The sequence below is a fragment of the Hevea brasiliensis genome, chromosome 12, assembly GCF_030052815.1.
Source record: "Hevea brasiliensis isolate MT/VB/25A 57/8 chromosome 12, ASM3005281v1, whole genome shotgun sequence".
NCBI lineage: Eukaryota > Viridiplantae > Streptophyta > Magnoliopsida > Malpighiales > Euphorbiaceae > Hevea > Hevea brasiliensis.
Genome location: NC_079504.1, coordinates 35,631,948 through 35,654,587, shown reverse-complemented (window position 1 = coordinate 35,654,587; position 22,640 = coordinate 35,631,948). Strand labels below are relative to the sequence as shown.

General features: G+C 30.2%; 2 protein-coding genes across 3 annotated transcripts; one reads left to right on the top strand and one right to left on the bottom strand.

The window, feature by feature from the left end:
* Window positions 1-15,904: 15,904 nt before the first annotated feature.
* On the top strand, window positions 15,905-20,650 carry LOC131171407 (uncharacterized). Its single transcript, XM_058131478.1, has 3 exons — window positions 15,905-16,520; window positions 17,979-18,777; window positions 18,889-20,650. Exons 1-3 carry the CDS (start codon window positions 15,937-15,939, stop codon window positions 20,206-20,208), a joined length of 2,703 nt encoding a protein of 900 aa, XP_057987461.1. The 5' UTR covers window positions 15,905-15,936; the 3' UTR covers window positions 20,209-20,650.
* On the bottom strand, window positions 19,458-22,473 carry LOC131168766 (beta-amyrin 28-monooxygenase-like). Of its 2 annotated transcripts, XM_058131480.1 has the most exons (4): window positions 21,452-22,473; window positions 21,123-21,310; window positions 20,783-21,047; window positions 19,458-19,540 (listed from the first exon to the last, which is right to left on the bottom strand). In XM_058131480.1, the coding sequence occupies exons 1-4, from the start codon at window positions 22,416-22,418 to the stop codon at window positions 19,518-19,520; spliced, it is 1,443 nt and encodes a 480-aa protein (XP_057987463.1). In that variant the 5' UTR covers window positions 22,419-22,473; the 3' UTR covers window positions 19,458-19,517. The 2 variants fall into 2 exon arrangements, with proteins under 2 accessions (XP_057987463.1, XP_057987462.1); XM_058131479.1 differs by lacking the exon at window positions 19,458-19,540 and having other exon boundaries at window positions 20,655-21,047.
* Window positions 22,474-22,640: the final 167 nt, after the last annotated feature.

Here is a 22,640-nt window from a genome sequence, read left to right as displayed (position 1 = left end):
GAAAGGCACCCAACAGGCAAAGGGCTTTTTCAGGACCCAGGAAAGCAAATCACACAACACCATTAATCAAATCTTCTTTATTCCATCCTCACCTTGATAAGCTCCAAGATCTGTAAACAAACCAAACCCATAAAAACTATGAACAAACTAAACCGGGAAAGGGAAGGGAATCCTTCAACCCACTGCAAAAAGATACCAAGAGAGGGGTATCCTTCACCCCGCTACAAAAAGACGCCAAGGAAGGGGAAGGCCACTGGTGACCCTCAACAGAGACTCGAGAAGACCAAAGAGCAAAACCAAATGAGAGGATATTCACTCTCTAGAAAAAAAAAACTAGAAAGAGACCTTAGTTGGATTTTTTTTTTTAATGTCGAGCAAGATTAATCAGGTAAAGATAAGAGCTCTTAATTTTCATCAATTAGTATCCGATTTCATTTCAAAGTATTTTGAGATTATTTATTTTGAATTTAATAGGTTGATGTGATGAGTGTGCCCATAAAATCATTTAGAGAATAATATTTTGCTAGTTCCTAACGTGCCTCTCATTGGTCTCCACCTTCCTATTGGTTCTTTTAAAATAAACACTGATGCTTCAGTGTCTCAAGCAAGCAATTTCACGTCACTTGGGGTGGGGTTATTATACGCCACGTTGAAGGTCTGTAATAGCTTCAACTAGCAGAGGAAGCATGGACTCGATGTTGATTTGCAGAGGCTATGGTGGCTCTCTTCAACTTCAACTTTACCTTGCTTTGGAAAGTAATATTGTAGACAAACAAAATTTTTTATAAGTATATATTTTAAACAAAACTATTTAATTATTTCCATTTCTCCAATCAATATATAGTTTGGTGAAAAAAAAAATATAGTGCTATGATTTTATAAATTAATAGGCTAAAGTGAACTATTAGGGTTTTTTTTTTTAAATAAAAAAAAAGGTCTCAATTCTCATATTCATTATAATTATGGTGTATTTTTTGTATAGTTTTTTTCCCTTTAGAGATAACATGTACATAGTGTAATAATTTAATAGTTAAAAACTATTAAAATGACATAAAATTTTAAAATTAGATTTTGCAAAAAAAAAAAAAAAAAAAATAGGAGGAGTCAATCAATTCGAATAAGAAAAAAAAGGAAAAAAAATCGCCTGATAAATTTATTACAATATTGTTATTGGAATAGTTACTCAAAATTGAGTTTATATATATATGCTGAAAAAAATTTTGCAATACTATAATGGGTATTATTTTTTTAATGATAATAGTACATATTATTTTTAATTTATTATTAAATAAGAAATCATATTTTATAAATTCATATTTTGAAAGTATTTATTTATAGAAAATAAAATAAAATTGTCTTTTTACATTCAATATACAATTTAATTAGATTTTATTTGAATTATATGAAATATTTAAATAACATTATCTTTTTATGCAAATACATATTAAATAATTTTAATTATGAATAAATAAAAAAGTAAGAGGAAATAGATAAAAAAGAAAAATAAAAAAAAGCAAAAAAGAAAAAGAAACACTTTGGCACTATTCATGAATAGTGCCAAAAGATTTCATTTTTTTGGTTTACAAAGCCAATTAACCACGGCATGCCTTGGGTTTGCACAATATTTCCCAATAATATAATTATTTTCTTGCTATTAAATAAATTTCATCCTTATTTATTATAAAATAATAGCTGAAATTAATTTAGATTTTGTTAGAAGAAAGAATACAAGTAATGAAGAAAGAGATATTACATCTATTTATACATGAAAATATGAATTAATTTGGACAAAAATAATAATTGCTATAATTATGCTACACAAATCTCCTATAATCATGCTAATTGCAATAATTATGCTACACAAATCTCCTATAATCATGCTAATTGTTTTATATATGAAAATATGAACTAATTTGGACAAGTATAATAATTGCTATAATTATGCTACACAAATCTCCTATAATCATGCTAATTGCTGTAATTATGCTACACAAATCTCCTATAATCATACTAATTGCTGTAATTATGCTAACAGATTTAAATAAAAGACATAAAAGATTATGTGAATGTTTGATAAGCAGTATAAGAAACAAAGTAGATATAGAAGTAAAAGAAAATGCAATTGCATGGACCTATCTATGAGACTTATCAAAATTAGAATACGAACTGGCATTTATAACAGGGACATAATTGCACTTTTATCATTCTTAACAATAGCAAAAATGCTTCCTCTTTTAATAATAATAATAATAATAATAATTCAATTGAGTGTTGACTAAATATTTTACACAAAAAAAAAAAGTCTTTGATACTACTAATTTCATCAAATAAAAATTAGTTAACTTTTTCATAATAAAGTAAAACTAATTAATGGCATTAAAATTTAATGATAAATTAAATAATTACATGTGAAAATAATATATATATATATATATATAAATTTTTTATTCATCTCACTTGTATTTTATATTTTTAAATTCTTTATAAAGTATAAAATTATTAGAATTTAAATTTTTTTTTATGATTATAAATGTAATGCCCTTCGTCTAGGCTAGTTGGAATCTGTAATCGGAGACAGAATATTCCTTAAAGGTTTGAGTGAAGGAAAGGTCTAAAAAATGTGTTGAGAGAGAGAACAAGAAAAAGAATGTGCAACTATAAAAAGCCTACTTGAGCATCTTCGGTCACTAAAGTTGCTCAAATCTAGGTATACAACTTGAATATTAGAGATTTCCATCAACCATCTCCCACTCTTCCTACCTCTCTCCCTAGTTTTCTCCCCCCTCCCTCTAGTTCCTTACCCCTTTTAACCAAAACTCCCTACTCTAGCTCCCAAATGAAGGAGAATCACCTCTAAGCCTTTAAAAAGGCAAACATACATTTTTCTCTCTCCTCTCAAGTGATTTGAATAAGGAACTGGAGAAACTCCTCCCCTTGGAAACCTTATCTAAAAGAGATAAGTCTCATTTTCCTTGTTCCTTGTCGGTTTAAGGTTGTAGTGTTATTATTTTATAAATGAGTTAGTTTAAAGTTGTTTTAGGGTCTAATATAAAGATATAAAATTTAAGTTTAAATCTAGAAATTAGGTTGTTTAAAAGTAATTTTAGTTGCTTAAAACATAAAATAGCATAATTGACGTACAATGAGAATCCCAAGACTAAATGTTGAGATTTGGAGGTTTGAACTCTTAAGTTTTTAATTGAGAACGAATTCCAAGAAACCCTAAGTTCGATGGCTGAAACATGTATCTTCAACTATTGAAACACGTAAGTAGTCAAGTAAACAAGGCATGACACCTTTGGTAGCCAAAAAACCAATCCTATGTTATTGAACATGCTTTACCTAAGATTTTCAATTATAATTTAATCTGTTTAAATCCTAAACTAAGAACCTCTAATGCCCTTCTCTTATAAGCATGAAGATAAGACATAAAGGACCTAAAGTCAAGGACCATATAGCAGTCGGTGAGGTAATAGAGTCTAGCAGCCCAAAGTGAGTAGAACTAACTAAATTCTTTTTAAATAATGTTTCTTTTTGCATACATATGCATTCTTGCATCATGATTATTTTATTAGATCTATTTGCATCCTTAGGTCAATTTATATAAATGTATAGTATTCAAACTCACGAAGGTGTTACATAATTAATTGTGATATGTCAGTAGTTTATGGACAACCCTTTGATTCCCAATGGAAAAGTAAATGAAAATGAAAGAAAAAAAGCATGCATACATTATAAACTCATTATGATATGATATGATATGTTATGAATAATAAAAGCAAGTCTTGATGAGCTCTTATAAAGAGCATGGCACAGTGAATAAATGTTATCACATGAAATGGGATAAGAGGACTACTCATGACATGAATTGTCTTGATGTGGCTTATTTGTACTATGAAAATCCATGTAACTATTGCATTTCCATATGCTAAAATTATTTTATTTAATTACATGTTTATTACCTAAGTAGGCTTTTAATCATTGAGCTCCAAACTCATTCACCTCCTCCAGTCTCCCTCTTCAAGGACAAGAGTTAAGATACAGTTAGCATAATCAGATTATTAATTCCAAAGTTTATTGCCTCAACTTTTCTTAAAAAGTTATATGTAAATTTTATGGAACTCCATTTTATGACATGTAATTTATATAATGGTTTACTATGATTGCTACCCCATATTTTGTGATGCAAATAAATTATCTTCTAGAATTATATTATTTAAAATATTCTATGACTTATATGGGTCCTAAGAATGTCTAAGAAATTATATTCAGGCTTGCTATGTGTTATAGTGGCTTATAACCTATCCATACCTTTAGCGTAGGGGTGAGCATTCGATTCGAACCGAACCGAACCGAACCGAACCGAATCGAATTAAATTATAAAAATCGAATTTTAAATTTTAGAAACCGAACCGAACTGAAATGGATGAAAAATCGAATCAAACTGAACCACACTATTTCGATTCAATTTAAATCGATTGGTTTTGATTTTTAATTGATTTTTTAATTTAGACCTGATTTTCAAGTTATTTGGTTTAATTTTGACCTTGGTTTGAACCTAATAACCATTAATCAATGAAATTAAACAATTAATATATATAAAATTAAATATAATTCATAAATTTCTCATAAAAATAAATCAATTCAAAAATCAATTTGGTTCAATTTAGTTCGATTTGAATATATAAATTACTATTCGGTTCGGTTCGGTTTAATCGATTTTTTTCTCTTCAAAACCAAACCGAATCAAAATAACCGAAATTTTTATAATGTAAAACCGAACTGAACTGATTGAATTTTAAAACCGAACCAATTAAACCGAATTGACTCGATTCGGTTTAATTTTTCAGTTTGAACAGAATTCTACTCAGCCCTACCTTAGCGTCAACAACTGTCCTGGTTTTGGGTCGTTATACTAAATATTGAAAAGCTATTACAATGTTATCTCATTTTCATTTCTTGTGGTTAACATCTTTTGACTAAAAAAAATAATTTATAAATTAAAAAAAAGATGGCATTTATGGAATTTAGGAGAAAGGGAGGGTGTAGATTATCTTTTGGTACATAATAATAATAATAATAATAATAATAACAATTTTTAATTACGCTTTAAAAGATATTTACTTCTATCCAGACATAGTACGTGACCAAGTGGAGGAACAATTCATGATATATATACTTTATTGTACTTTTTAGCATGTAAGAAAAGCAATCCAATCAACTAGGGGATGAACTAGGGAACATTCAACTTCGGATCATTTCAGTTCTCAATTATGGAAAGGATTGTAAAAGCTTAAACTTCCACTGAAAATAGCCATTTTTATGTGGAAGTTGCTAATGGAGAGGCTGTCGACAAATGACCAGCCTAACAAAAGATTATCTCATGTTTCTGGAGATTGTAAATTCTATGGGGATAGAGAAATGCACGCTCATTTCAATTGCCCAAGAGCTATGCAATGTTGGTTTCTGTCACCGATTATGCTTTGATCATCTCTTATAAATGGTTCTTCAATGGCAGATTATTGGTCTCAATTATCCTCATTTGTCAATGATAGCAGTAGGGGTGGCCACGGTTCGGTTTCGAACTAAAACCGAACCGGAACCGGTTCTATCAAAACCGGACCGAAACCGGTCAAAACCGGAACCGGCTTCGAGCCGGATCGAAACCGTCCTTCTACGGTTTGGTTCAGATTCATAATTTTTAGAAACCGTGAACCAGCGGTTCCGAACCGGATTGAACCAACGATTCCGAACAAAAAAAAAACCAGCGATTTAAATAAAAAAAAATTCAATAAATACTTCATTCTACTCCTAATTCATATATATATTATTAATTCTCTACACAATTATTCTCTACACTCTCTTTAATTCTTAATACTCTTTCAATTTCTCTCAAATTTTCTAAATAATTATTTTCTACATTCCTTTTAATTCTCAGTACTTTCACAATTCCCCTACTTTATTATTTTTATGTTATCTCAATTACTCTGTTATTATTTTATTTCTTCAATAAAATTTTCAATACCCTCCATTTTGATTTTTTTTTCTTTTATATTTTTTAATTATCAATTATCATATATTTTTTTTAAAAAGGGTAAGTAATACTCAATTCAACTAAGATTTTATCCCAAAATTTTATTGGAGTCGACTATATGGATTCTCTTTCTCCACTCTAAACGATTTTGGGTTAAATCCTCAGAAATGTGTAATGCTACTAGGTCATGTTGTACTATTCTCTTCCAAGTCAGTTTAGGTCTACCTATTATTTTCTTTCTATCCTCAACCCAATATGCTCTACTTGTCTAATTGGAGTTTTCCTGTGTCTATGCTTCACATGACCAAACCACCTCAATCCCCCTTCTCTCAACTTATAACTGAAAATTTTGATTCCTCTAAATCCTAAAGGGATACATAGGCAAAATTAAGTTCATGCACCTTTTTCTAATTTTTTTTTAAATTAATTTCATCTCTAATTTTTTAATAAGTTCAAGTTTTTGCTTATTAATTTTTCTTAAAAATAAGTTATTTTTATACTTATTTTATTTTGATTGAAAGATTTCTAAGAAAAATTAAAATATTTTTACAAATATAACTTAAATTCTAAATCAATAAAATTTTCCTCTAATTTTTTCCTTTAAGTCGCTCTTAAACCGCTCCTAAACCGCTTTCAAACCATCTTGAACTGTCATTTTTCGAACCGTCCTTTAAACCATTTTAAACCGGGGTCGAACCAGAACCGGCGGTTCAAGAACCGTCTTCCAAACCATCCCATGACGGTTTGGTTCAGGTTCATGATTTTATTATGTCACACCTTACCCCTCTGTAAGGCATAACATGATCCCGTAGAATACCTAACGAACTACCGAACTTCACCTAGCGATAACTCATTAAGTACCCTATAAGGGATTTTAAAACAATTTTCTTATTTTTGATAAGTGGTGAGCATTTTCTAATAAGTATTTAAAACATTTAGTTAAAATTAAAACTAATTAATATTTTTTGCCCATTTTATTTTTACGCAAATTTTATAAAAATTTTGACAGAGTTTCCTCTGTATTTTGTGAAAAAAGTTCTTCAAATACCTGTAAAAAGCACTTCTAAAAATTTTTCTCAACAACTGCTTCAATTTCATACTCAATCTCAATCAATTTCTCAACACATTTATCAACTTTCAAATTTCAAATCCACTATTCAATGATCATCAAAATACTAGCAATCCATTTCATTCAAATTAAATAAAATAGTTCCATTCATATTTCGTTAGAAACAAAACAATTTAGATACATCATTACAAAATTTACATTAAGAGAATTTCAAACTACAATATATATTACAACTTTATACAAATTTTATACAAACTGCTCAAGACCCATTTTTACATGTCCATACATTTATGTGCAATATATACATCAAAAGAAATATTTACAATTAGGGTATAAATTATACCCGATGACTTTCAGCTGATAGCTACTCACACCTCAGTGACTCGATCTGCGCTTCTCTAGTCTCTCTGTCTGACAATAGAAACTATCGCTGAGTACTAGGACTCAGTGGTGCACAACATACTAAAATAATCTTTATGCAAAATATAAATCACATTTATTCAAAAATTTGACTAAACATGAGCATTAAACACAAAACATGAATCATGAGATTTTAATGCAAACCAAGTTCATTTCGAAGTATCAAAATATATTTCATAAAACCCACAGTTAGATCATGCCATTCAAAACAAATAGAATCTCAATAGCCAGAGGCTAAAGAGAAATCGCATCACAAGGCTAGCTAGCTCAAATATATGGATATCCATTCACATCCTCTTCTACTGACACACCTCAACACTTCTCCAGAGAAGGAATCAAAATTCGAAACTAATTACCCCCACTAGTCATGCTAGTGAGGTGTTCAAATATATGGTCATGACACTGTGGTTTCAAAACTTATCTTAACAATTTGCTAAACATTGTCATTTCAAATATACACAATAACTTTCACAATTTAAATCAAAACATCATAAATAAGGTCACAATACTTTCAACAATTCAAAGCAACAGTAAAATGCATATTTCATTCATTTAATCAATGAATTTTTAAAGCATAGTGATGTTGTGCGCAAACCTCAAGCGAGTCGCCTCTTGGCCTTGACTCGGTTCCTCGGGTTCTTTCCCGGTATTCTTTTCAATTGAAACACACAATTTTACAGTGTTTCAGTACCATAACTTAGCATAAATCCAAAAATAAATTTAACTTCACTTTTACCTAGCTCTAACGTGCTAAATTCGACGTTCTTAAAATTTTGTGTTTCGGGTTACTATTCACTACACTATTCAAGTCAAATTATTGACTTTCTAAGGCTTAATAGGTATGGGAATTCCAACTTTACCCACATACCACATTTTGGTCACCAAACTTGTTGTTTTTGGTCATTTTCTCAAAACTTAAGTCTTTTAGGCAAAATTGCCAAATTTTCAGTTTTGGTGTCCTTAATTTTACTGTTTCATTGGTCAGTTTACTGTTGGAATTTGGCAAAACTTTCTTCATAGAAAATGTTCCCTATTGTCTCAAGTTTATTCTCCTTTTTGAATCACCCCAATTGGAGTTTTGTAGCTCAAGTTATAAGCAAATTACGTTTACTGTTCATGCTGCAGAATTTGGTTCTGCAGATTTATTTATCTAACTTCATTCAGTAATTTGATCAAGTTAAGTCCATAATTTGATCTAATTTTCTTCATATGAAATGTTATACTATGTCTTAGGTTTTCATCGGTTCAAGAATCGCCTAAATCGGAGTTTTCTAGAGAGAGTTATAGCCATTGAAACTTTATTATTCAAATGGCAAATCTGCAGTTTTGCAGATTCAGGTCACCAACTTTGCTCAGTATTTTGATTGGGTTAATGGCATAATTTGGGTTAGTGTTCTTCATGAAAGTTTTAGATCTATATCTTATCTAATTACTGGTAAAATTTCAAATCATTTTGACCTGTCTAGCTCGAGTTATGACTAAATGAACAAATACTGTTCATTTGGTCAGTTTGTGCAGAGGCAGACTGCAATTTTTCAACTTTGGTCAATTTGTTCACTAGGTTTTAGTCACTTTTTGGGCATGCTTCCTAAATGAAAATTGTGTCATTTAGTGCCTATTTTCATTCCCAATTGGTCCCATACCAATTGGACTTGTAAAATTCCATTTTTGATCCCTCAAAGTTGACTTTTGGTCATGATGCATACCCAATCTGAATTTGGCTTTGATTCAAACACTTCTAACATACTTAATTAGGTCACAAATGACCATTTCTTTCCTTAAACTATGTTAAAGACATCATTTAGCACTTCTTCACATTTTTTGTCTCTAAACCCTAAGTATCCAAACCCTAACCACACTAAATTGTTGCATTTGATTGATTCCATGCATACATACATATTTCTTCATCTCAAACAAGCTCACATATGTATTTAAATCTATCAAACCATGCAAATATACCCCCATACACATGCTGGCCAAATTTTACTCATGGTCCCTCAACCAAATTTTCTTTTATTTAAAGTTTATTTACAAGTTCAATAAGTTAAAAATGTAGAAATCAAACTAAAATCATCAAGTTTGCTTACTAACCTTTTTTTTGTTGAATTTCTCCCTCTTCAAAACTCCTTCCTTTCTTTTTCTTTTTGTTGTCAAGCTCCTTATCTAGGTCTAACTACAAGATTTTATGTTGGAGAGTAAGGTTTTTATGGTGGAATTGAAGGTTTATGAAGCTTGACTTAAGAGCTCTAATGGAGTTTGAGAGAGAGAGCTAAGGGAAAGAGAAAACGTATTGGAAGGGAAGAAGAAGACAATGAAATTTTTTTTTTCTTTTCCTTTCTTTTATTTATTTTGTCTTATGGAAGACCCCAAAAATCCATTTAATTTAATTTATTAATTATAGGATTTATGGCATCATGCATGATGTCATGCATGATGTTATCTTCCTACACCTTTTTCATTTTTTTTTTCTATTAGTTCTTTAATTTAATTCTCGATTTCAAAATTTTCTTTTTTCCGATTTTATTTGACAGTTAGGTCAGGAGTCAGCTCTCGGTGTCAATTGATCAAATTGCCCCTCGCCGGTTCATCCCGATTTGCAATTAATTCAATATTTCTTCCGGCTCCCTGACCTAATTATTTGACTGGCTTAACAGTTCTTTTTCATGATTTTCTCTTTTCCACCGTGTTTATAAGGGTCCTAAGGACCGCAGCGTTACTTTTTACAGTTTGAAATTTGAGTTTAAAACGGCTTCGTAGTCGTTCCCGAGAAGGTCACCCATCGCTGTGACTTTCGGCTCGTTTAACTTCTTCTGTTTTTCTTATTTATACTCAACTAATTGAACATTACTAATTATTTGTGTTTATGGCTTCTCTAGTTGTCTTAAGTATGTTTCTAATCTCCTTAATTATCCGGACCGACACCGGTCACCGGAACAGTGAAATATACCAGGCTATACAAATGGGGGTGTTACATATTGAACCTGAACCGGCTGTTCAGGAACCATAACCGGCAGTTCCTAAACCGTGGCCACCCCTGGATAGCAGCCAATATCAAAGTTAATTGATGTTGATGGCTTTCCTTTTGTGAAGTCTACAGAAGAGCAGAAACCACTTCATTTTTAAAAATGAGAAGCTTGATCCTTATAAAATAATTCATTCAGCACTATCAATGTTTTTAACTCTGGCCCAGGACCACAAACGGAACTCTATCATCCTTCCTTGACTTGATCAGCTCCTCTTTATGGAATATTCAAGATCAACCTCAACGAGGTGTTTAATATTGCTAAAAATACTAGGGCAATAGTTGTTTTAACTCGGGATTCAACAAGTAGGCCGACTCGATGAAACTGCAAACGTTATTATGGCATCGCAGATCCTCTCCTCTTAGAGGCATTAACGTGTAGAGAGGCGGCTATCATGGCCAATCACATGAATTTTAGAAGACTTTGGTTGAAGGTGACTCTTTAATTATCAGTCATCCAACAATGCCGAGGTGTTAATCATTCTAGTGTCATTCAAGGAATTGTTGCTGATACTATTCATTGGTGTCAAGAATTGGAGATGGTGAACTTTTTCCATGATAATAGGATAAGGAATTCTGCAGCACATTATCTTGCTAGGAAGTGATTGTTAGATGATTTCTTTAATTTGAATCCTTGACCCAATTTAACTTAGTTATAGCTTGTTTGCCCTCTTTGGGTTGTTAATGCATTCTGCCTTAGAAAAAACAAAAGCTGACTTCTTCTTCTTTGTTTCTTTCCTATAGTTAGACCTGGTTAATGAAAGTTTTGAGTGGTGGCAGCCAAGCAATGGTTGCTTTTGGGGTTGAAATCAGGAGATGAAGCGCGGAAGGCCATATAAATGTTGAAGTAAAGGAAAGGACAAAATGTCACTTCTACTATTCTTAGTGCCACCTCTTTTAATATACAAACTAGAATGCTCGCTTATATATATATATATATATATATATATATATATATATATATATGTGTGATTAATTTTGTAATATTAAAATTTATTTATTTATTTTAATGATAATAGTATAAAATTGTTTTTAGTTTATTTTAAATTAAAGGATTGTACTTTTTAAATTCATGTTCTCAAATTATTTATTCACGAAAAAAAATGTCTTTTATATTCAACATTTCAATAATTTGACATTAAAAAAATTAATGAAATATATTTTATTAGTATTGATTTATCTTGACTTAAACTAACTTAAAAAGAAATAGTATAACATAATTTAAAAAAATTAAATATTTTTAAGAATTTAATTTAAAATTATTTAAAATAAAAAAAATTTATATAATTGATTTTAAATTTTTAAAATAAAAATTTAATTGAGTTGAATATTAATTCACGCTTAAAATGGTGAAGTTTCAAATTTGAATGGTAATTACCACGAAATGAATTAAAGGAATTTAACAATTGTATAATAAAAATAAATTAATAATAACATCGGATAAGTTACTCAACAGCTTAACATTAAAATAATATTAAAGTTAAAAAAAAAAAAGGAAACTTTGACCTTTAGCTTCTCATAATCGTGGCAATAGTACCGTTTAGGGGTGGCCACGGTCCGGTTTCGAATCGGAACCGAACCGGAACAGGTTCGGTCAAAATTGGACCGAAACCGGTCAAAATCGGAACCGGCTTCAAACCGGACCGAAACCGTCCTTCTACGGTTTGGTTCAGGTTCATAATTTTTAGAAACCGTGAACCGGCGGTTCCGAACCGGACCAAACCGACGATTTAAATACAAAAAAATTCAATAAATACTTCACTCTACTCCTAATTCATTTATATATATATATATATATATATATATATATATATATATATATATATATATATATATATATATCATTAATTCTCTACACAATTATTCTCTACATTCTCTTTAATTCTTAATACTTTTTCAATTTCTCAAATTTTCTAAATAATTATTTTATACACTCCTTTTAATTCTCAGTACTTTCACAATTCTCCTACTTTATTATTTTTATGCTCACTGAAATTTTTAATACTATCTCAATTACTCTGTTATTATTTATATCTTCAATAAAATTTTCAATACCCTCTATTTTGATTTTTTTTTCTTTTATGTTTTTTTAATTATCAATTATCATATAATTTTTTTAAAAATGGCAAGTAATACTCAATTTAACTCAATTCAACTAAGTTTTTATCCCAAAAATTTATTGAGATAGGCTATATGGATTATCTTTCTCCACTCTAAACGATTTTGGGTTAAATCCTCGGAAATGTGTAATATTTCTAGGTCATGTTGTACTATTCTCCTCCAAGTCAGTTTAGGTCTACCTATTATTTTCTTTCTATCCTCAACTCAATATGCTCTACTTGTCTAATTGGAGCTTTCCTATGTTTATACTTCACATGACCAAACCACCTCAATCTCCCTTTTCTCAACTTATAACTGAAAATTTTAATTCCTCTAAATCCTAAAGGGATACATAGGTAAAAATAAGTTCATGCACATTTTTTCAATTTTTTTAAAATTAATTTTATCTCTAATTTTTTAATAAGTTCAAGTATTTACTTATTAAATTTTTCTTAAAAATAATTTATTTTATTTTAATTGAAAGATTTTTAAGAAAAATTAAAATATTTTTACAAATATAACTTAAATTCTAAATCAATAAAATTTTCCTCTAATTTTTTTTCTTTAAGTTGCTCTTAAACCGCTTTCAAAGCGTCTTGAACTGTCATTTTTCGAACCGTCCTTCAAACCGTTTTAAACCGGGGCTCGAACCGGAACCGGCGGTTCAAGAACCGTCTTCCAAACCGTCTCATGACGGTTTGGTTCAGGTTCATGATTTCATTGAACATGAACCGGCGGTTCAGGAACCGTAACCGGCGGTTCCTGAACCGTGGCCACCCCTAGTACCATTCCTAACTGCAAAGTCTATTAAAATTTGAAATGACGAATTAGTTTTTTTAAAATGTATTCCTTTAGTACTCACCAAATGCCATGGACATTCACCATAGTTAAAATTGTCGGATACGTGGATCAACTATAAAAAGGAAGCCATAGCAATGTAGACGTTTACAGCCTGCGGTTTTAGTAAAAATTAAAATTGAATCAAAATTTCACATGATTTTAATTGGATATTTTAATATTTTATTTTTAATTTGATATAATTTTAATTTAATTCGATTCATAATTTTAAAAATAATTTTATATAATTATTTTTTAAAAAAATTATACTTTAATTAATATTTAAATTTTAAATTGAGTTATTAATATATAATATATCTTTTAGTTATTTTTAAATTATATAATCTTTAACTATAAAGTATATATATAATTTAAAATTAAATATATTATATAATATATTAGTATAATCTTATAAAATATATTTTAATTATTTATTAATTATATAATATTTAACTAGAAGATATAAATATAATTATGAATTAACATATATATAAAGAGGGGAGTATAACACTACATTTATAATTAAAAATTATAAAATAATTTAATATATTTATAGTTAAAATTATTAAAAAAATATAAAAAAATAAAATATAATATTATGTTATATATAATTTATAATTATATATATGTATGCAAATATATAATTATATTAAAGATATATAATACATATAAAAAAATTTATAAAAAAATGTATGTTTAAATTGGATTCTTAATTCGATACGATTCAATTTACTTTTTAATAAATAATTAAAATTAAATTAAAATATCAAAATAACTTTTATTTTGATACTGTTGTTATAAATTCAATTTTTTTATTTAATTTGAAAAACTAAACTAAATGAATCAACATAAATTAATAACTGGCATGAATTCATATACTATACTACATTAGATAAGTTAAGCTTATAATTTTTTAACTTAACATTAGAAGTAATACAAAAGTGAAAGAAAAAAAAAATAGTGTGGCAGTTATTAAATTCTGATTTGTATGAGAGCTTGAGAGTTTTTTAAACTTTAAGAGATTTAATAATAATTTCATAAAAACAAAAACTCCAAATTCTCAGTAAAAAAAATGATAGAAATACAAATAGTCTTATTGAAAAAAAAATATCCAAATTGTTACTCTATATTTTTTTATCAATTTTTTTCATTCAATAAATTCAAAATCACCAATTTTTATTTTTTAAAATTTAAATTATTGGACAATATCATTAAAGAAAAATTTAACATAATTTTCTCATCATTTTTTCATCAATTTCAAACATTAATAATTTTTTTCTTATAATTTTATTACTATTTTGAAATATTTTTTTCTTGCTGAAATGTCTTCATACTCAAGTTAAAAAAAAAAAAAATCTTTTATAGTATTAGAAGTTAAATTATGTCATTTATTTTATTTAATCTATAATTTTAATTGAATTTACTTTTCATAATTAAAAAAATAGATTTAAGATAAATTAGATAAATTTTGTAATGTTAGGCTATCTATATGTTTTAGGTTTTACAATTTACGATATTAATTACTAATTATGTTTTTTAATTAATAGTAAATCTATTTAATTTTTAAATAAAAAAATTAAAGCATTTATTTATCATTATATTTATTAAATATTTTAATTTTATAGCTATAAAACGATACTATCATTGTTAGTTAATTAATCTCTTTAATCAATATCTAAATAAATAATTTATTAATAAATTATATATTTTAATTGGACCATTAAATTAAATTTCTAGTTGCCTCATTGACTACAAAGTCAAAAAAAAAATAGTCAAATAACTTCTTTAAAATGTGATCGAATCAATGATTAATTCAATTTAGAAATAAAAAAAATTGTCTTCCAACCTATTAATATATTTGAACTTAAATAATTTAAAATTATTCAATTTGAATTTTCTTAAAAAAAAATAAGTTTAAATTATCTAAAGAATCTGACCTTTTTGAACCTACTAATGTGTTGAACCTTCAATCATTTAAATAAATTTATAATTTACAATAATTCATTTTTTTTTTTAAAAAAAGAAAGTTTAAAGCGAGTCAAAAAAATGATCTCTCCCATTTAAAAAAAGTTGATAAAATAATTTTTATTTTGTTAAAAATAAAATTATAGTTGAAATTTTCAAAATAATTATTGTTTGGTATCAGTCGAATCAAATTTGAAACATGAACATGGCAACAACGCGTATGCGAAAAAGTCTACTTAAATAATATCCCCCGAGGGGACCATATTATTCTATTCTAATAATATTTGTTTGGTAGAAAAGAAAATTTGTGTGGAAAATAAATCAAATAGTTCATTTTCTTTTCTTTAAATTGGAAAGGAAAATAAGAGAAAATTATATTAAATTATAATTTTTTCCTTCCAAATTTTCTTCTGCGAAAATAATTTTCTTTATTATTCTTCTTCCTACTATTTTTATGGATTTATGCAAAGACTTTGAATTTGATTTGCAATGATTTTTGCTGGAAAAGAAGCAGCTTCATCATTTAATCCTTTCTGTTCTTCTCCTACCTCCATCTCCTCCTCCTCCTCCTCCTCCTCCTCCTCCCCCTCCTACTCCTCTTCTTCTTCTTCTTCTTCTTTACCAGAATGGAGATATGATGTGTTCCTTAGTTTTAGAGGTCTGGATACCCGTCATAACTTTTCTGACCATTTATACACTGCTCTAAAGGAAAGAGGTGTTAAGGTATTTAGGGATGATAAGAAACTAGGAAAAGGGAGAATCATTACTCGAACAATCTTTCGAGCAATCGAAGAATCAAAGTTTTCAATCGTTGTTTTTTCAAGAAATTATGCTTGCTCTGAATGGTGCTTGGATGAACTTGCAAAGATCATTGAATGTATGAATGAAAAGGGTCATGTAGCTTTTCCAATTTTCTATCACGTGCCACCTGATGATGTGATGAATCAAATAGGCCATTATGAGGAAGCTTTTCTTTGCCATCAAAGACTCTTCAAGAAGCAGAGGGTGCAGAGGTGGAGGATTGCTTTGACTGAAATTGCTGGTATATCAGGATGGGATGTCCAAAATTATAGGTAACTCGCATTTCTATTTTTTTTTTTTTTTTTTTAGTGAAATATGCAATTTATATTATGTTTAGGAGAGGTTTTCGGAGGCAAGCCATGAGTTTTAAAGTAATGTGTAATTAGCTGACATGTTTGGGAGTAAGATTTTTGAGAATTTCCAAAGCTTTAATTTTTTTATCCCACAAATTTAGTGAATTTTGGAGGTTTTAATAAATAATAATATTATATATTACTTTTTTTTTTCAATTAAATATTTTATGATAATTCCATTTTCTTTTTATCTTTTTTTGCTCTGCTAATTATCATTCCTGCCACCTTTGTGCTCCATATCAGGTAAGTTTTACTATTACTTGTTTTTTTGTTATTATCATCAGTATATAATTAATACATGTTTCTGGAAGTTATAATTTTGTAATGCTATTGGTAACAAATATTAATATTATTTTTTTGATAAAAATTAATTTTCAACTTGTTGGGTTATTGCACTTCTCATTACATTTCTTGGATTATATTGATTTTCCTATATTTATTTCTTGAATTTTATTTGAAAAATGATATGATTTTTTTGTCAAATTTTATTTTTTTATTTAGTTTTTTCTTAAATTTTATATGAAAAATCATATTTATTAAAAAATAAATATTATTAATTTAAATATTATAATATATCTATGTAAGATATTTTTGTAATCTTATAGTTTACCTTACCTTCTCATACATTTCTTCCAAACAATATCAAGTTATTAAACCATCATTTACTACTTTCTTCATAAACAAAATAAAATTGAAAAAAAACCTTACTTCACTTTAATTTACCTTACTTAAAAAAAAAAAAAACCTTATTTTACCTCGTTACACTTCTTCTAAATTTAATTAAGAGTATGTTGGCATTGTTGTTGAGAAAACACTTTTTTTTAATATATTAATAACAGAATATTAAAAAATAATTTAAAATTAAATTTGTTTGTTATTTTAGCACTATAGTCCAAAAGCTGTTTTGTTAAAATAATAAAATAGTTTTTTTCAAACTTTTTGAATGATGATTTTTTGTTTTATGAAAAATAGTTTTGACTCTCAAATTACAATGTTAATCGAGCACTAAATAAGGAAGGTTTTGGAGGGAATAAATGGGTTTCACACTCCCTCCATGCATACTATCAATCTTATTTCACTTTGACCTTGTGTTGGGGGACAACATGCTCTTTTCTTGCAACTATGGGTTAATCAAATGTAATCCCTAAATTTATCACTAAATTTTAATATATATATATATATATATATATATGATCATAGAACTTCAATTTTTATCAGCAAAATCACTCAACTTTGATTTTCTTTCAATAAGTTTACCATTGCTATTTTGTTAGAGGTTTAACCAAACTTTTCATATGATGAATATATATTTTATCTAATTTTCTAGTTTAATACACACACACAGACTGCTTGATTATGTTTATTTTGTCTCTGTAGATCTGATTCGAAATTAATAAAAAGCATTGTTAGGAAGATATCATGGAATTTGAGATGCACATCCCCAAGTACTGGCAAGCAGTTGGTTCCATTAAGTTCCACAATAAAGGAAATTAATCTTTATTTATACGAGGGGTTAGATAAAACGGACATAGTGAGAATTTGTGGGATGGATGGAATGAGCAGTACAACTATTGGAAGAGTTGTTTATGATGCAGTCATCAGGCAGAAATGGGAATTGTTTCGTTTTCAAGAACTTGTTTCTGAAATGCCAAGGGAGTGTAGTAGAAACATATGGGATGCTGATAGAGTAATAAATGTGATAAGGAGTAAGCGGCAACATAAAAAAGTACTTGTTCTTCTTGATGACCTGGATAATCTAGAATTGGTGGCATCCTTACTTAGAAAGCATGGCTGGTTCATTCAGGGAAGCAGAATTGTTATATCAGCTAGAACTCCTAACAAAACGATATTGAATGTACTTGATATAAGATTTGGTGAACCACAAGGTAGGGAGAATTTATTTGATGCAAGTTTTAACAAAGCAGAAAAGGCAAATAACAGCATGTTCTTAGATATTGCATGTTTCTTGAAGGAGATGGATGATGATCATATAACAAGAATAGTTCAATCGCTGGTCAGTGGTGATCTGCAGGCAAAGAGCGGAACGAAATTTCTCATCAGTAAATCTTTGATAGATATTTCTGATAATGAGTATCTATTGCCTCTGCAAGATCTAAGTAAGAAATATTTTTCTCAAAAAAACCTGGAAGAGACTAGAAGCCACGAGAAGTTTTGGGTAAGAGTTTTGACAAGGAGTTTAAGCTTGGATGGTTTCGCTAATTTTTTTGTTTATTATTTCAGTATCCTTAAACTGTTTCTCTTACTAACTTTTTGTGCTAATTGTTAGGATATGGCAGGCATTCACAGATTGATAAGGTTTGACGGTGCATCGAGCCAATCTAATGGGAAGACTGAAAATGAACCAATGAAGGGCTTAAGCACTGACAAATTTAAGATTCAGCACCAAAACTTAGTTGGAAATGGTGTTTCTGGAAAGGATACAAGTTCTCTGCATAACCTTGCAAGAGAACCAGTTAAAGAAAGGGAAAATGCAGCTTGTGTTGTGCCATTGGAATTGAGAAGTAGTGGCATATCAGAAGCTAGGTGTGCAGCAGCTAAATGGCAATCAGAGCTTCGTTTCCAGGAAGATGTAGTGAATGCAGTGGCACTTAAGGCTAATGGCAATGCTGTGACTAAATCATTGTTAATATCAAAAGAAATCTCGAATCAGAATCAGAGGTTAAAGATTACTAATGGCATGAGCAATTCAAGGAAAAGGAGGAATGCTGTGGAGACAATTTTTTCGCCATTGTCACCAGAAACTATTTTTTATGATACAAATGAAGAAAAAAATGTTGCCTCATCTGATAATTTTGAGATGAAAGAGCATGGCAGTGGATTACCTCGTAATATTGAATTCATTAATCAGAGGCAAAGCGCTGCAACTTTGCCAGACTCACAGATTGTCTTTGGAGGTCAGCAGTTGAGGTTTTTCATGCCTGAAAGCACAAAAGGTAAGAACATTGTTAGAATTCCTAAAGCTGTAGTTGAAGAGGGAATTAAAAAGTGGGATCAATGTCTTGTGGGGCAATTTCTTGGGCAAAGTGCAGATATCAGTGTAATGCTCAATATGGCAAATGGATTGTGGGGAAAAGAAGGAAGAATAGAAGTAACCAAAACAGAAAATGAGCTTTACATCTTTAAATTTCCAAATGAAAGAACAAGAGACTTTGTGCTGGAATCTGGACCTTGGTATATGGCAAATAATCCTTTGGTGATGAGAAGGTGGCAACCTAAGATGAAACTATTGGAACTCGATAAATCAAAGATCCCTGTTTGGATCAAACTTATGGGGATCCCTATGGAGTATATGACTATGCAAGGGCTGAGTTATATAGCTAGTGCTGTTGGGAAACCTTTGTACGTAGACAGGGCAACTGCTAGCATGTCTACAATTGCTTTTGCAAAAGTATGTGTGGAGATAAGCATAGAAGACAAGATTATGGAAGATATATCAGTTATGGATGATGATGGTGAGGAGCTGCTTGTAAGAGTGGAGTACCTCTGGATGCCTGAAAAGTGCATTGCCTGCAGAGAGTTTGGACATTCAATAAGCACATGTACACGCTTTAAGAATTTGATTGGAAAATCTGATTACTTCCTGTGAGGGAATATGGTGTCAATCTGTATGTGGAACAGAGATGGATTCCAAAACTGTTTGTGCTTCAAGCTCAAGATCACAGAACTACTAATGTCAACTGAACAATGTGAAAAATGAAGAAGAAAAAGAGTCTGTTGAAGAAGAATGAGGAAAAAAGCTGTAATCTTTTTCCAGTGTTCAAGAAGAAGATGCAGGATATATCTGCAGAAGAATTTTTGATAATCAGAGAGGGTTGAAATAAGTGGCCTGATGATGTATTTGCTATTTAATTGTGAACATCAGTGGGTCAAATTTCATGTGATAGGCATTGAGAGACTAGTAAATTTATACAATCACTATTAGAATCTCTTCTGCTGCCATTGTGAAGGGCTGGTGAGAAATTTAAAAGCTAAATTTTGACAGCGGCTATATAACAATTAGGCTGCAATCACAGCCATTTTTGCCCCCATTCATTAGAAAAACAATAGATTTTTTTTTTTAATTTATTAAAATTCAGAATTTATTTCATTGCAAGAAATTCACAAATTATTCTTTTACAAAGGATACAAAATCTAAAGAGGTTCAAGGTGAATTGGTAAACCATTCACTGGAATGGGTGTTGGATCAAATATGATCTTCTCATCTTCATTCACTTGCTTCCACTTGAATTTGGTTACCACATTATGCATGAAAATGAGAATCTCTAAGCGAGCATATTCCTTTCCTGGACACATGAGAGGTCCTCCTCCAAAAGGGACATAAGTATATGGTGCAGGTCCTTCTCCTTCGAATCTAGAAGGATCAAATTTTTCTGGATTTGGGAAGTATTTCGGATTTTTGTGGGTTGAATGAACTGTCCAGTGAGTCTGCAAGACTAGTAATTTATTAGCCTCAGGTATATAAACATTGAAAACTTTTCATTTCCCTGAAATGTAAATTACCTTCCAGCCCTTTGGAATTGTAAAACCTGCATAAGTGAAGTCAGTTATGGCCTCTCTAAATGCTCCTTGAGAAGGTGGTGATAGCCTCATTGTCTCACAAGCTACACACCATGAATACTTCATCTTCTGAATGTCATCCCAGTTCAACAACTCATCTGGAGCCTTAGACTTTGCAATCTCCATTTGTTCTATTAAGCAAGAGAATTCATCTTAATGTAAATTCTCATTTTTTTCCTCCTTAGGACACAAGGTCCAGGCATTGAAAATCCCATTATGTTTATTAGACATTAAAGCTAGAATATTCCAGGAATATTTGGAGATGGACTCACCTTTGAGGACTTTGGTATAGACATGTGGGTATTGCACAAGATACTTGAGAGCAAAGGTTAGAGTGGTACTTATTGTATCATGGCTAGCGATAAGCAGTGCCATTATCCGATTAGCTATTTCTGTGTGGCTCATAGACGAACTTCCATTCTCATCTTTTTCAAGAAGCATGCGAGTTAACAAGTCTGCATATGCTGTGTCTTTCTTCTCCAACAGCTCCATTTTTCTCTGCTGGATGATCACTAAAAGCTCGTTAAGTATGAATTTGCTTCCTTTAATGGCTTTGTTGTAAGCTGTACCTGGAAAATTAATGGGCACTGACAACATCCCAGAAGTTACAAGAGCGAAAGGATTAGAATATTTTGTGACCTGATTCGGATCTTTGATGCTCATAAACAATCTACAAGCCAATGCAAAGGTATATTTCTTTGTAAGTGGGAAGACCTTCACTTCTTTATAAGGATACCAATCTGTCTTCAGGTGTTCTCTTGCCATGGAATCCATGACAGGAATGTGGTGTTGCAGAGCTTCAGGCTTAAGAAATTCAGGCAATAATCTACGGATTCTTACCGATTCTTCTTTCGCTGAGATTTGAAGAGAGTCTTGGAAGAGCAAAGCTTTCAACATTGAACGAGGCCACCAAGCAGTAACATACTTATTCTCACTTGTGAATAACAACTTGTTCCCTGAAGCCCCGCAGAAGACAGCAATTTTTTCTCCAAGCAACGAGGTCTGGAAAACGTCCGGCGAGTACTTGCTCACCCTATCGTTAACGAACTTCTCAGGCTGTCCCCGCCGGCCAACCTTGACATATTCCAAACTTTCACCAACAAATGGCCACCCTTTTGTTCCGGGTGGATGCTTATTGCCATGGGAGTCTGAGGGCTTCTGTTTGTAGAGAAGAAAGATGAGAGATAGAGAGATAAAGAAGACCGCAAGGTGAAGGAGATACGGAAAGAAGACTTCCATGTCTGCCTGATGAGGTTGTGAGAATGAAGTGTAGCAGATTGATCATGAGGAAGGAGACGATCGATTGATATAGGCAGTAGGTAAAGCAACGCAGGGTACGTGGTTCAGTTCTTTAGGCTTGGAATGTGAGTGTGCAACGTTCATGACCAAATATTGTACTTTGCATTATTAAATTATTTAATTGACTAAGCAAAACAAATATAAAATAATTAAATAACAATG

What these genes read in the sequence shown, in the direction of transcription:
- LOC131171407 (XM_058131478.1), top strand. Translation starts at nt 15,937, where the DNA reads ATGATTTTTGCTGGAAAAGAAGCAGCTTCATCATTTAATCCTTTCTGT. An exon ending in TGGGATGTCCAAAATTATAG is followed by an intron (nt 16,521 to 17,978) that starts GTAACTCGCATT and finishes TTGTCTCTGTAG; the next exon opens with ATCTGATTCGAAATTAATAA. An exon ending in GAAGCCACGAGAAGTTTTGG is followed by an intron (nt 18,778 to 18,888) that starts GTAAGAGTTTTG and finishes GCTAATTGTTAG; the next exon opens with GATATGGCAGGCATTCACAG.
- LOC131168766 (XM_058131479.1), bottom strand. Translation starts at nt 22,418, where the DNA reads ATGGAAGTCTTCTTTCCGTATCTCCTTCACCTTGCGGTCTTCTTTATC. An exon ending in CTATACCAAAGTCCTCAAAG is followed by an intron (nt 21,311 to 21,451) that starts GTGAGTCCATCT and finishes CTTGCTTAATAG; the next exon opens with AACAAATGGAGATTGCAAAG. An exon ending in CAATTCCAAAGGGCTGGAAG is followed by an intron (nt 21,048 to 21,122) that starts GTAATTTACATT and finishes CTAGTCTTGCAG; the next exon opens with ACTCACTGGACAGTTCATTC.